The sequence below is a fragment of the Galeopterus variegatus genome, unplaced genomic scaffold (genome assembly GCF_000696425.1).
Source record: "Galeopterus variegatus unplaced genomic scaffold, G_variegatus-3.0.2 Scaffold11267, whole genome shotgun sequence".
Classification (NCBI taxonomy): domain Eukaryota; kingdom Metazoa; phylum Chordata; class Mammalia; order Dermoptera; family Cynocephalidae; genus Galeopterus; species Galeopterus variegatus.
Genome location: NW_007737378.1, coordinates 27,447 through 42,374, shown reverse-complemented (window position 1 = coordinate 42,374; position 14,928 = coordinate 27,447). Strand labels below are relative to the sequence as shown.

Below are 14,928 nucleotides of genomic sequence, written 5' to 3'. Positions count from 1 at the left end.
AGCTGCATTGTGAACTTTGGTCTTTATTCCAAGACCAAGGATGCTGCTGAAGGGCTTTAAGCTGGAAGTAGTGTCTGATTGCAGGGTGAACTTATTAGACAGGAAACAGAGTGGATGTAGGGAGATTGGTTAGGTTGTTGCAGTGATTTAGGTGAAAATTGATGATAGCTTGGATTAGGTAGTTTGTTAGTTGGAAATGGAAAGAAATAGACTCCAGAGATTTTTTTAGGAGGTATATTTTTAAGGGTTTTTAAAAACATACATTCCCAGGAGTAGAATTCTTGAGATAAAGGGCAGAATTATTTAAAAAGCTTATAATAGGTATCAAATTGCTTTCCAGAAAGATTGTTTCAGTGTACTCCCCAAACAGTATATTAGAGTGATCATTTCCATACACCCACACCAGCAATGAGCATTATCTTTTTGTTGCTGCTGTTTTCTTTTCAATACCTCTTCCAGAAATTTACTTAATATTTCAATTTCTTAAATGGGAATTGTTTCACCAGTTAAAACAATATAATAGTGTGGGAGTACATATGTGTTGATCTCCTTGCTTTGGTTTTACAAAGTGTGGTTTTGATTCTTAGTATTCTGCCTCTAAAGCTGCAACTAAAACAAAAAGATTTCATGGGAATGTTGCCTCAGGAACATGTGAAAAAGAAAAATGTGAAATGGATTTAGGTCAGATTAAGCATGACTGGAAAATTGCATTTTTGTTGAATTTTTTTAAATACCCAACCTTTGTATGATATAGTCAATATCGAGACCTCTGCTTTCTTAAACACAGTATTGCAACTCTTCTCTACCATGTGTTTGGTCTTAGAACTTCAAAATATTTTAAATGAAAATACTGGTAAATAGCCGAAAAGTATATAAAACTTTTGACTACAAAGATAGAAGTATGGAAAATTTTTTAAAGTTTTATGTAATCTTCTCATAGTTTAATAGATAAGAAATAAATGTGTAGTACATGTCCCCTTATCACCACTGAGTAACTTTTTAACAATATGAGGGTGGCTATAGCTGACAGTAAAAAATTGAAGAGAAATGAGTAGCTTTTAAAAAGCAATTGAAATAGTTTCTTTTTCTCCAAAAAATTTTGAGCTTGAAAGATACTGGCCTTAGATTCAGAATAAAAGTTGTATTTGTAAAGTTTTCATGTATTTCTCAAATATTTATATAATTCTACGTTACTGAAGTATGGTTACTTTTGAAATGACATGTTACTACTCACTGCTTTGTTTTCTCTCTTTCAACAGTTAAAAGATGTCGATACGCAGAAAATCATAAAAGCAATGCTTTCTTATGTGTGGCCCAAAGACAGGCCAGATCTACGAGCTAGAGTTGCCATTTCCCTGGGATTTTTGGGTGGTGCAAAGGTAAGAATAAGAGAAATTATGCATTGTTTTGTTGCTGTAACTAAGAAATACAATGACATTTTTTAGTCATGAGCTGGTATAAGTCACTTTTGGGAGAGGATGGCCAACTTTTAGGACCCTCATGTAGTTTATATAATTATTTCATGCAGTCAGCAGAAATTATATGGCAGTGCCCGATTTATCCCTGGATCAGACTCAACTTAGTAGAATTCACTCCTGAAGCCAGTGTAAGATAAAGGAACTTGGTTGTAACAAAGCATAAGGTACTTTATAAAGAAGCTCTTCAAAGCCTTGTCAGTTCTTATTTAATACATATTTCTGGTAAGCTTGGTTCCTAGTTACCTGTAAATTGAAAAGAAGATTAAGGCATTTTAAGCACATTGACAGCTATAAGTGGTAAGTAACAGTTTAACTCAAAAGAAAAAAAACAAAAATTGTTTTTAAAAATTAGATTAAAAAGCCCAGCAACAAAAGCTAGGCATTTTGACACTTTCAGTGTAGGTTCCCTCTACATTTCAGCAAAGTGTGTCATTGTACTATAAAGTAATAATGATAACCCTGAGTTTTCACCAAAAAAACCCTTATTTTCAATTTATGCAGATTTTAAAGTCAGGGAAGTATACATCTATAGGTTCAATATATTATCATGATGAAAAGCATGGTTTTTAGAGTTAGATTGCCTGGGCTGTCCCACTTACTAACCTTGTAACCTTGGAAAAGTTGCTTGGTCTCCATGCCTCAGTTCCCTGATTTGTAAAATAGTATTGTCATAGGATTAAATAAATTAACATATACTAAGCTTCGAACAGTGCCTGATAGGTAGTAAAACACAATATAAGTGTTAAAAATAAAAATAAATAAGTAAATATAGATTTCCAAAAATATGTTTAAAAGTGTTTGCTTAAAAGTGTAAATGATGTTTGGCTATTGTTTGGTTACCCCTTTTCCATATAAGGATTAATATTTTGTTTTAGAACCCAGGTCTTGCCACTTATTTCTTCCCTATCATGTGTATTCTCTTTTATTTACTCATTTTCCCTTTCATAAAAATATTTACTGAGAATTTTTCATACAAAGTACTGTTCTTGGTACTGCATGGTATTCAAATATGAATAAAGCAAATTTCTTCCTCAAATCATACAGGATAAGGCAAGTTTTATTTATTGCCATAATACAAGGTAGGTTATAAATGATTTAAAGAATTGCCAATTGAGTGTTGTGGGGTTTCAGAGGAAAGATAGGAACCATTATGATGGGGAGTCAGGAAAGGTCTCATGGAGGAAATAACATCTGAAATAGGCCTTGATTGATGAGTAAGATTGTTACAGGTGTAAGAATAACGTGAACAGTGACCTAGATGTGAGAGAGCATATAGTGTGTTTGGAGAAATGAATAGTCCAGCTTGGCTCAAGTGAGGGGAAAATGTTTCAGAGGAATTGGAAGTAAGCTTGGAAAGATAGAGCTCCCAATGTGAAATACCTTAACTGTACAACAAAAAATTTATTTAATTATGTGGAAAGTAGGAATCTCTATTTTGAGTAGAAAAGTAATAAGGTTAGAGTTGTGCTTTAGGAAATTAATCTGACCCTGTTGTAGAAGATGGATTAAAATGGTGAGAGACCTAAAGTAGGGATACCATTCATTTCATGCATTCATTCAGCAAGTATTTACTGATCAGTTGTGAGGCTAATGTAATAGTCCAGGTAAGGAGTAGTAGTTTGTACCAGAGTGGTAGTAGAAATGGTAATAGGGAGGGAAAAGATGCAAGAGATATTGTGAGGTAGGATATGTAGAGTCAGTAAGACTTAGCAATGGATCACATATTAGAAGTAAAAAAAGGAATAGGATTCAGGGGTGATGCCGAGGATAAGGGAATGATAATTCCTTTAACAGAAGTAGGTAGTAAGTCAGGAGGTCTCATTTGAGAAGATGAAAAGTTTGATTTCAGACGTGTTTAAGTTTGAGGTGCTAGCAGAACATCCAGATAGAGATATTCAGCTGGCAATACAAAATGCAAGACAGGCTTGGGAGGAAGCCCAGGGCTAGAGAGATTAAGAGGTGCAAATTAGTGAGTTTACCGAGAAAGAGAACAGAAATAGAAGACAGCTAGGGACAGAACCTTTTATTAATTTGTTCCTGTAGAGAAAAAAAGTAAATCGTATTGGAAACCAGGAAGGAGTGATTGAAGAAGTAAGAGTAAAACCGGAATAATTCACAATCAGACTCTCCATTTCCGTGTCTCCTTTCTCATCTATGGGCTCTGTTGAGTACCCTCCCAGTGAATGTGATCCATTCCCCAGGAGACTACTTACTTAAATCAAGATGCTGAGCAACAGATCAAGAATCCATACTTTATTCTATTTGTTTAAGCTGAACAGAGAGAACAATATTACAAATCTAATTTTGGTAGCTGATGTTGAAATTTTTTTTAACTCTCGTTCATTTTTAGCTCAGTACTGGTTGCTCACTTGTCTTTTATATACAAATTACTTAAAAATAAATATGATTCTGAGCTCTTATGCAAGGCAGGGTTAGCAAATTGGGCTTTATTCCTTTATTAGTTGAATGTAATACTTTGATAACAAGTTAAAGGCAGATTATTTTCTGGACTTTCTTTTGAAATGAAGAGAACAAGTTAGAACACGACTAATTAAGCTAGCCAAAGAGAGGAGTCTTAAATAATGACATTTGTATTAGACTTTATTTTTAGAGTGATTTCTAGTCCTTCAAAATGCAGATTTCTGTTGCTTAGTGACAGGTCAATATCGGGGTGTGAAATATAGATCTAAGCTAACTTCCTTACAGACTAAAATATTTTCAGAAGGCTAATATTTGGTTCTTTAGACAACAAATACTGAGTTCTCATAGAATGATAAGTGCTGTACTAAACTCATGAAAACTAATTGTAAGTAAATAGAAATGAATATAGAAAATCCTCAGAAAGTATGCTTAATTTCTTTTGAATCAGGAAAAGGAAGAAATCGTCAAATGTTGTGATGAATGCCTGCTAGTACTTTCAAAGCATTTAGTAGACAATTTTCTTTTTACTAGACAGGAGCTAGACCATAGAATAACTTTAGGCATGTAGAGCATAGTACTAGTACGGTACTAGCATTTAACTATTCCAAACACCATTTTTCCAGCTTCTGGACTGTCTTTAGTTTAAAAGTAATCACTCTTCCAAATCTTTAAAAATTGACCCTTATTTATTTTTGAGCCGTATCACAGGTATGTTTTATAATTTACCTGCAAGGATGGATTCTGTCCCCTTTCATCACATGACTTCCTATTTTTTCTTAAATCTGATTACATGCTTTGACATATAAACACTTCGGACCAATTTAGGCCCGTTTGTACTCTGGTTTTCCCTACCTCCTCTACGTGTTCTGGGAATTTTAATGCAGGATTCAGGAGTCTTCTCAGCTCTAAATGCCACCCTGCTGTCTGTGCTGCTGTGGTGGTATCATGACTAAACCTGAGACTTAGGTGATAGAAAAGGAAGAAAGAAATGTCAAGTGAGAAGAAGAAAAGGGCAGGAGGATTTCATGCTTAATGTATGAGGCTACCGCATAGCATAAGAGCTTGCTTATTTACCTTTTAATGCTCTTTTGATTCTGAGGTTCTTAAGGTTGTTATTGTCTCCAGCAAAGATTTTAAAGATAAAGTGTAATATGCAGAGATGCTTTGGGGCCGGGAATAGACCTAGAGAGTGGGGTGGTATTCCTTCTAGCAGAGTTGCAGCAATTCCATTTTAATACGTTGGGGACCTACATGAGATATATTTTAGGGATTTTGCTGCTGAGAGAGACAGAACATATTTGTCTTCATTCCTTAAATCCTTACAAATCATATGCAGCTTCTTTTCTTACCATCTATGCATATATCATAGGAGTATCACATTATTATTAATCTGGGGATTTTGAGATCTTCTAAGGTTTTTGATTTTTTTTTTAATTCAATCTTTATATTAGTATTTTATATACAACCATGCCAGGTTTTAAGGAAAATATAAAATATATTTACTGAAATATCTGATTTTATAAAATAGATGTTACCTTTGGGGCTGGCTGGTTAGCTCAGCTGGTTAGAGCATGATGCTGATAACACCCCCCCCAGTCCAGTTTCGATCCCTGTACCGGCCAGCTGCCAAATAAACAAATAAAACATGTTGGAAAAAGATAAATAAATAAAAATAAAATAGATGTTTCCTTTAATATTACCAAAAAAAGGTTTATTCATATTATCTAATCATTGCTATCTTAGAAACCACTTAGTTGACAGAGAAATTGGGGACAAAGGAAATTAAAGTATCAAGTGCAACTGTTGGTAAGAATATAAATTAGTACAGGTGTTGTGGAAAACAATATGGAGGTTCCTTAAAAAATTAAAAATAAAACTACCACAGTCATTCAGCAATCTCACTACTAGGTATCAAAGGAAATAAAATCAGTATGTCAAAGAGATATCTGTCCCCCCCGCCCCCATGTTTATTGCAGCAGTATTCACAGTAGCCAAAATATGGGAATCAACCTAAATATCCATCAGTGAATGAATAGATAAGGAAAATGTGGTATATATATATACAAAGGAATATCATTCAGCGATAAAAAAAGAAATTCTGTCGTTTCTGACAACATGGATGAACCTGGAGGACATTATGTTAAGTGAAATCAGCCAGGTATAGAAAGAAAATACTGCATGAACCCACTCATGTGGAATCTAAAAACATTGATCTTATAGAAGTAGACAGTAGGGTGGTGGTTGCCAGAGGCTGGGTGGTTAAGGGAAAACGGAATTGGGGAGATGTTGATTGAAGAATTCATAATGACAGTTAGATAGGAGGAATAAGCTCAAGAGATCTATTGGTGACTACAGTTAATAATGATAAATTGTATTCTTGAAAAATGCTAAGAGTGGATATTAAGTATTCTTACCACGGAAATGATAATTATGTGAGGTAATGCATTTGTTTATTAGCTAGATTTAACCATTCTACAATGTATATATATATATACTTCAAAACATTATGTTGTACATGTTAAATACATATAATTTTATATGTCAGTTTAAAAAATAAATTTGAAAAAATGTGTCAAGTGCAAAAAAGGGACTCTCAACTAATAATCTGTTAGAAATCAAAATAAGCTTTCTTGAAAATTATAAAATAATTTCAAGAGAGATTATGACTTATAAAAATAAAATCAATACTCCTTTTCTTCAGGAATGCATCTATTGTCTAAAGTAAGGGGTAATATATGTGTTAAGCAAACATTTATTGAGTGACACAAGGTACTGTGCTATGAAGCTGGGAATACAAAGATGAATGAAACATGGATCTTGCCCTCCTGGAGCTGCAGTATGCCAAAGGAAAAAAATATGCAAATAATGATAAAATATATATGACATACTTAATATAAACATCCAAAGGTAGACACAAATGAAGTTCTATGGGAGTGCTAACAATTAGGCTTTAAGGAAGACTTCATGGAGGAATGAGCATTTTCCAATAACTATTTTGACATTTGTAACTTCAAAAAATTCATGCAGTTCTTGCTTGACTTTGATTTTTTGAGATTTTTCTGAAAAACACTTTTTTTAAAAAAATGCAACAATGCTACCTGAAGCCTTTAAGTTGAGAAGTTTGATTTATATCCTGGGAGTATATTTTTGAGGAGACTATATTTTAGAGAAGTTTTAAGCTTACAGAAAAATTGAGCAGTAAGTACAGAGAGTTTTTATATACCCCCTTTCTTCTCACACATGAAGTTTCTTCTGTTATTAACATCTTGCATTAGTGTCATTCATTTGCTAAATTGATGAACTAATTATTTTTAAAACATACATTATTATTAACTAAGTCCATAGTTTGCATTAGGATTTACTCTTTGTGTTGTAGAGTTATATGATTTTGGGGAAATGTGTAATGTCATGTATCTACTATTATACCATCATACAGAATAGTGTCCCTGCTCTAAAAATCCCATGTGATTCACCTTTTCATCCCTTTTCTCTTCCTGCCAAATTATTTTTTATTTAAATTGGTTGTGAATATTCATGGGATACAGAGCAAATTGTCACCACTCGTGCCTAAGATGTGATGGCCAGATCCATACTGGCAGCATGCCCATTGCCACAAATTGTGATTATACCCCATCCCCCACCCACTTATCCCCCAATTATCCCTGACCCCCCTCCCCATCCCCCTTTCCCCACTCCACTTTATATCCCTAGGTATGTTCTCTCCCTCTAAGTCTAGTGCCCCACTGTGGTCTTTCTTTCCTTCCTTCTATCTCTCTTAGTTCCCACTTACGAGTGAGTATATACAGTATTTATCCCTCTGTGCTTTGCTTATTTCACTCAACATAAGTTTCTCCAAACTCATCCATGTTGTTGCCAATGGGAGAATTTCATTCTTTTTTATGGCAGAGTACTATTCCATGGTGTATATATACCACATTTTCCTTATCCAGTTGTCCATCAATGGGCATTTAGGTTGGTTCCCTGTCTTGGCTATTATTAACAGAGCTGTGATGAACATGGGAGTGCAGGTATCCCTTCGACATGGTGATTTCCCTTCCATTGAGTATATACCCAGAAGTGGCATTGCTGTATCATATGGTAGTTCTATCTGTAGTTGTTTGAGAAACCTCCATACTGTTTTCCATAGTGGCTGTACTAATTTACAGTCCCACCAACAGTGTAGGAGTTTTTCCCTTCTCTCCACATCCTCACCAGCATTTGTTATTCTGTCTTTTTGATTATAGCCAGTCTAACTGGGGTGAGATGATATCTCAGTGTGGTTTTAATTTGCATTTCCCTGATGACTAGTGATGTTGAGCATTTTACCTGTTGGCCATTTGTATGTCTTCCTTTGAAAAATGTCTATTCAGTTCCTTTACACAGTTTTTAATTGAGTTATTTGGTTCTTTACTGTGTAATTACTTGAGTTCCTTGTATATTATGGATATTAATCCCTTGTCTGATGCATAGTTAGCAAAAATTTTCTCCCACTCTGTAGGGTGTCGTTTCACTCTGTTGACTGTTTCCTTTGCTGTGCAGAAGCTTTTTAGTTTGATATAGTCCTATTTGTTTATTTTTTCTTTTGCTGCTTGTGCTTTCAGGCTCATGTTCATAAAGTCTGTGCCTAGACCTAGTTCCTGAAGTGTTTCACCTATATTTTCCCTTAATAATTTTACAGTTTCAGGTCTTATACTTAAGTCTTTAATCCATTTTGAGTTGATTTTAGTATATGGTTAGAGGTGCATGTCTGGTTTCGTTCTTCTATGGATGATATCTCAGTGTGGTTTTAATTTGCATTTCCCTGATGACTAGTGATGTTGAGCATTTTACCTGTTGGCCATTTGTATGTCTTCCTTTGAAAAATGTCTATTCAGTTCCTTTACACAGTTTTTAATTGAGTTATTTGGTTCTTTACTGTGTAATTACTTGAGTTCCTTGTATATTATGGATATTAATCCCTTGTCTGATGCATAGTTAGCAAAAATTTTCTCCCACTCTGTAGGGTGTCGTTTCACTCTGTTGACTGTTTCCTTTGATCCAATTTTCCCAGCACCACTTATTGAAGAGGTAGTCTTTTCCCCAATGTATGTTTTTGTTTCCTTTGTCAAATATCAGATGGCTGTAAGCCTGAGGAATGATTTCTGGGTTCTCTATTCTGCTCCACTGGTCTGATTGTCTATTTCTATGCCAGTACCATTCTGTTTTGGTTACTATAGCTTTGTAGTATAATTTGAAATCACTGATCTTTTTACTGTTAGAGTTTTACCTTTTCTAGAATGTCATATATTTGGAATCGTATAGTATATAGCCTTTTCAGGCTCCTTCTTTTGCTTAGAAACATGCATTTCAGGTACTTTCATGTCTTTTTGTGATTCAGTAGTTCATTTCTTTTAATTGCTGAATGGTTTTCCATTGTGTGGTGTACCATAATGTGTTTATCCATTAACTTGTTGAAGGACATCTTGGTTGCTTTTAGATTTGGGCATTATGAGTAAAGCTGAAATAAACATTTGTGTGCAGGTTTTTGCATGGACATAAGTTTTCAAGTCATTTAGGTAAATACCAAGGAGTGCAATTGCTGGATCGTATGGTAAGACTATGTTTAGTTTTCGAAGAAGCTGCCAAACCATCTTCCACAGTGGCTGTATCATTGTATCATCAGCAGTGAGTGAGAGTTCCTGTTGCTCCACATCCTCATTAGCGCTCGGTGTTGTCAGTGTTTGGAATTTTAGCCATTCTAATAAGTGTGTAATGGCTTCTCATTTAGTTCTAATTTGCAATTGCCCAGTGACACATGATGTTGAGCATCTTTTCATATGCATATTTGCCATTTGTGTATCTTTGTTTTTGAGGTGTCTGTTCAGATCTGTTGCCCATTTTTAAATTGGGTTGTCGGTTTTCTTATTGTTGAGCTTTAAGAGTTCTTTGTATATTTTAGATGCCAGTCCTTTATCAGATAAGACTTTTGCAAATATTTTCTCCTAGTCTGTGGCTTGTCTTCTCATTCTAGAACTGAAGTTTTTAATATTAATGAAGTCCAGTTTACCAGTCTTTCATGGATTGTGTTTTTGGTGCTATATCTAACAAGCCATCTCCATACCCAAGGTCACCTAGATTTTTCCTGTTACATCTTCTAGAAGATTTATAGTTTTGTGCTTTACATTTAGGTCTGTGATCCATTTGGAGTTAATTTTTATGAAAGGTATAAGTTGAGTGAAGAAGATTATAAGGCAATTCCTACGTCTTTTTTGTTTTGTTTTGTTTTTTTTTTTTTTTTGCATGTCCTTTTGCCCAAGCACCATTTATTGAAAAGACTGTCTTTTCCACATTGGGTTGCCTTTGCACTTTTGTCAAAGATCAGTTGACTATATTTGTATGAGTCTGTTTATGTGTTCTCTGATTCCATTGATCTATTTGCTTATTCTTTGACCAATACCACATTGTCTGGATTACTGTAGCTTTATAGTAAGTCTTACAGTTGGATAGTGTCAGCCTTCCAATCTTGATTTCTTCTTCAATATGGTATTGGCTATTCTGAGTCTTTTGCCTTTCTGTATACACTTTAGGATCACTTTGTCCATATGCACAAAATTACTTGCTGGGATTTTGATTGGGATTGTATAAACTTATAGATCAAGCTGGGAAGAACTGAAATCTCAACAGTATTGAGGCATCCTGTCTGTGAACATGGAGTATCTCACCATTTATTTATCTTTGACTTTTTTCATTTTAGTTTTGAAATTTCCCTCATATAGCTCTTTTATGTATTTGTTACATTTATATCTAAGTATTTCATTGTTTTGGTGCTAATTTAAATGGTAGTGTATTTTTTATTTCAAATTATGTATTTTCATTGGTGTTATATAGGAAATTAATTGGCTTTTATATGTTAATTTTGTATCCTGCAACCATGCTATAATTGCTTATTAGTTCCATCAGGGTTTTTATGTTGTTGGTGATTTTTTCAGATTTTCTACATAGACAATCATATCACCTGCAAAGAGTTTTATTTCTTCTTTCTTAAAATGTATACCTTTATTTCTTTTTCTTGTCTTATTGCATTATCTAGCACTTCAAAGACAAATGTTGAATAGGTGTCATAAAAGAGGGTATCCTTGCCTTATTCATAATCTCAGGGGCAAAACATCTAGTTTCTCACCATTAAATATGTTGTTAGCTTTAGGGTTTTTTGTAGATGTTCTTCATCAAGTTGAAGAAGTTTTCCTCTAAGTTTGCTGAGAATTTTTTTTATGAATAGGTTTTGGATTTTGTTAAATATTTTTTCTTCATCTATTGATATCATCATATGATTTTTCTTCTTTAGCCTGTTGGTATGATGGATTACATTCATTTATGTTCAAATGTCGAGCCCAGCCTTCCATACTTAAAATAATTCCACTTGGTCATGTTGTATAATTATTTTTATACATTGTTGTATTTGACTTGCTAATATTTTATTGAGGATTTTTGTATTTATATTCAGGAGAGAGGGTGGTCTGTAGTTTACCTTTCTTGTGATGTCTTTGTCTGGTGTTGGTATTAAGGTGACTCTGGCCTTATTAAATGAGTTAGGAAGTGTTCTCTAACCTGTGTTTTCTGGATGAAATCATAGAAAAATTACATCACTTTTTCTTTAAGTATTTGATAATATTTACCAGTGAAACCATTTGGACCTGGTGCTTTCCATTTTGGAAGGGTATTAATTATTGATTCAATTTCTTTAATAGATATAGGCCTATTCAATTTATTTCTCTTGGTATTGGAAGGTATGTTTTAAGGAATTTTTTCATTTTACCTAAGTTATCAAATTTGTGGGCATAGAGTTGTTCATAATATCCCTTTGTTATCCATTTTATTTGCATAGAATCAGTAGTGATGACCCCTCTTTCATTTCTGATGTTATTAATTTATGTCTTCTCTCTTTCCGGCTTGGTTAGCCTGACTAAAGGTTTATCAATTTTATTGATCTTTTCAAAGAATCAGTTTTTGGATTTGTTGATTGTATTGATTTCTGTTCTAACTTTTATTCTTCTGCTTACTTTGGACTTAATTTGCTCTTTTTCCAATTTCCGAAGGTGGAAGCTTAGATTATTGATTTTAGATCTTTCTTCTTTTCTAGTATAGGCATTCAGTGCTATAAATTTCTCTCTAAGCACGGTTTTCACTGTATCCAACCAATTTTAATAAGCTACGTTTTCATTTATATTTAATTTAAAATATTTTAAAATTTCTCTTGAGATTTTTTGATACATGTGTTATTTAGAAGTGTGTTATTTCATCTTTGGAATATGCCTACTATCCTGTTATTGACTTCTAATTTAATTTCATGGTTGTCTGAGAGCATACTATGTATGCCGTATGTTCTTTTAAATTTATTAAGTTGTGTTTTATGGCTGAGAATATGATTTATCTTGGTGACGAATATATTGGATATTGTTGGATGAAGTACTGTATAAGTGTCATTTACAGTCAAATGATTGATGGTGTTTTTTATTTCCACTATATCCTTACTCATTTTCTGCCTACCACATCTGTCAATTACTGATGGAGGGGTGTTAAAGACTTCAACTATAATAGAGGATTCATCTATTTTTCCTTGTTATATCAGATTTTGCCTCACACATTTTGACATTTTGTTGTTAGATGCATACACATTAAGGATTGTTATATCTTTTAGGAGAATTGAACTCTTTATTATTATGTAATGCCCCTCTTTTATCCCTATTGATTTTCCTTGCTCTGATGTCTGCTTTGTCTGAAATTAGTAGTTATTCCAGCTTTACCTTTATTAGTATTAGCATGGTGTATATTTCTGCATCCATTTACTTTTTATCCATCATTTCTATATTTAAAGTGGGGTTTGTGGCTGGGTCATGATTTTTGCATTTTATTTTTTTTGCATTTTTTAAAATCCATTCTGACAATCTGTCTTTTAATTGTTGCAGACTATTCACGTTTAAAATGATTAATTGTAAAAAATTAATCAGTAAATTTATTAAGCATTCTCTGGGTTTAAAACATGCTACATACAGAAAAATGAAAGTAATTTGACATCAGTTGTAATGTTTTCATCAAAGGATTGTAGGAAACCACAAGTATGTCCCTTGCAAATAGAAGCTGCTTTGTAATGAATATATCTTATTGTAAGTTCTCTTATTTTCAGGAAATAAAAGGTTTTTTCTTCAATTGATTCTTTAAAAAAAGTAAAATGATTAATTGATATAGTTGGATTGATATCAGTCATATGTGTAACTGTTTTCTATTTGTTGTCCTTGTTCTATTTTTTTTGTTTTTGTTTTTATTTTGTTTCTATCTTTTTCTTCCTTTTCTGGCTTTAATTGAGCATTTTATATGATTCTGTTTTCTCTATTCTTTTGACATTTTAATTATACTTTAAAAAAAATTTTAGTGGTTGCCATAGAGTCTGCAATATACATTTAGAACGAATTTAAGTCTACTTTTACATATTGTTATACTGCTTCGTGGGCAGTGCACATAACAGTATGCCCAATTTATTCCTCCCATCAATTATACATTGCTGTCATTTATTTCACCTATTCATAAGCTCTAATTACCCAATACCTTGCTGTTATTCTTTTGAAGAAACTGTTATCTTTTAGATTAGTTAAGAATAAAAAATAAATGATTTAAGTTAATTTATTTCTTCTTTAACATGCTTCTTTTCTTTATGTAGATCTGAGGGTTTGACCTATATCGTCTTTCTTCTCTCTGAAGAACTTTATTTTAACAATTCTTTTAGGACACATGTACTGGCAACAAATTCCTTCAATTATTGCTTTTTAAGAAAGTGTTTATTTCTTTCTCACTTTTAAAAGACAGTTTTACTGGGTACAAAATTCTAGGTTTATGGGGTTGTTTTTTTTCTTTCAACAGTTTAAGTATTTCATGTTACTGTCTTCTTGCTTGCATGGTTTCTGAAGAGAAGTGCAATGCTATTTTTTATCTTTGTTCCTCTATCGGTAAGGTATTTTTTTCCTTTGCCTTCTTTTAAGATTCTCTCTCTTTCATTTTCTGCAGTTTTACTATATATGCCAAAGTATAGTCTCTTTTTGGATTTATCCTGCTTTGTGTTCTCTGAGCTTCCTCTGGATCTGTGATTTGGTGTTGTCATTAATTTTTAAAAATTCTCAGCCATGGATCGGGCCCATGACTCACTTGGGAGAGTGTGGCCCTGGGAGTGCCGAGGCCGTGGGTTCAGATCCTATATAGGGATGGCTGGTGCACTCACTGGCTGAGCGTGGTGTGGGCGACACCAAGCCAAGGGTTGCAATCCCCTTACTGGTCACCAAAAAAAAAAAAAAAAATTCTCAGCCATTATTACTTTAAATATTTCTTCTGTTCCTTTTTCTCTTTTCCTTCTGGTGTTCCCATAACACATATGTTACATGTTTTGTAATTGTCCCATAGTTCTTGCATATTCTTTTTCATTTTTTTCATTCATTCTTTTTTTGTTTTGTTTTGCTTTTTACTTTGTGAAGTTTCTATTGACCTACGTTTTCAAGCCCACTCTTTCTTTTCTCAGTTGTGTCCTGTCTACTAATGAGCCCATCAAAGGCATTCTTCATTTCTGTTATGGTGTTTTTGATTTCTAGCATAACCTTTTGATTCTTTCTTAGAGCATCTCCTCTCTCTGCTTACATTACCCATCTGTTTTTGCTTGCTATTCTCTTCTTCCATTAGAGCTTTTAGCATATTAATTATAGTTGTTCTAAATTACTAGTCTGATAATTCCAAAATCTCTGTCTTATCTGAGTCTGGTTCTGATGCTTACTCTGTCTTTTCAGACTGTTTTTTGCCTTTTAGCATATCATGTAATTTTGCTTTTGAAAGCTGGACACAAAGCTACTGGGGTGAATAGGCCTTTAGTGTGAGGTTTTATGTTTATCTGGCTAAGATTTGGCTGTGTTTAATATTTTTTTTGTAGCCTTAGGTGTCAGAGGCTAAAATTTTCTGTAATATCCTTGTTTTTGTCTCCTTCTATTGTCTTTGGGTTTCCCTAGAGACTCCT

The 14,928-nt window shown here is 33.5% G+C and overlaps 1 protein-coding gene across 1 annotated transcript in view; it reads left to right on the top strand.

Annotated features, from left to right (window-relative positions):
- Window positions 1-1,259: 1,259 nt before the first annotated feature.
- The window catches only part of ABCB7 (ATP-binding cassette, sub-family B (MDR/TAP), member 7), a gene marked incomplete at both ends in the record, with an annotated part of 37,132 nt that continues 23,463 nt past the window's right edge, over window positions 1,260-14,928 (top strand). The window contains one exon of the mRNA XM_008594675.1: window positions 1,260-1,379. Coding sequence (XP_008592897.1) covers window positions 1,260-1,379 — 120 coding nt within the window. The remainder of the gene's footprint in view (window positions 1,380-14,928) is intronic.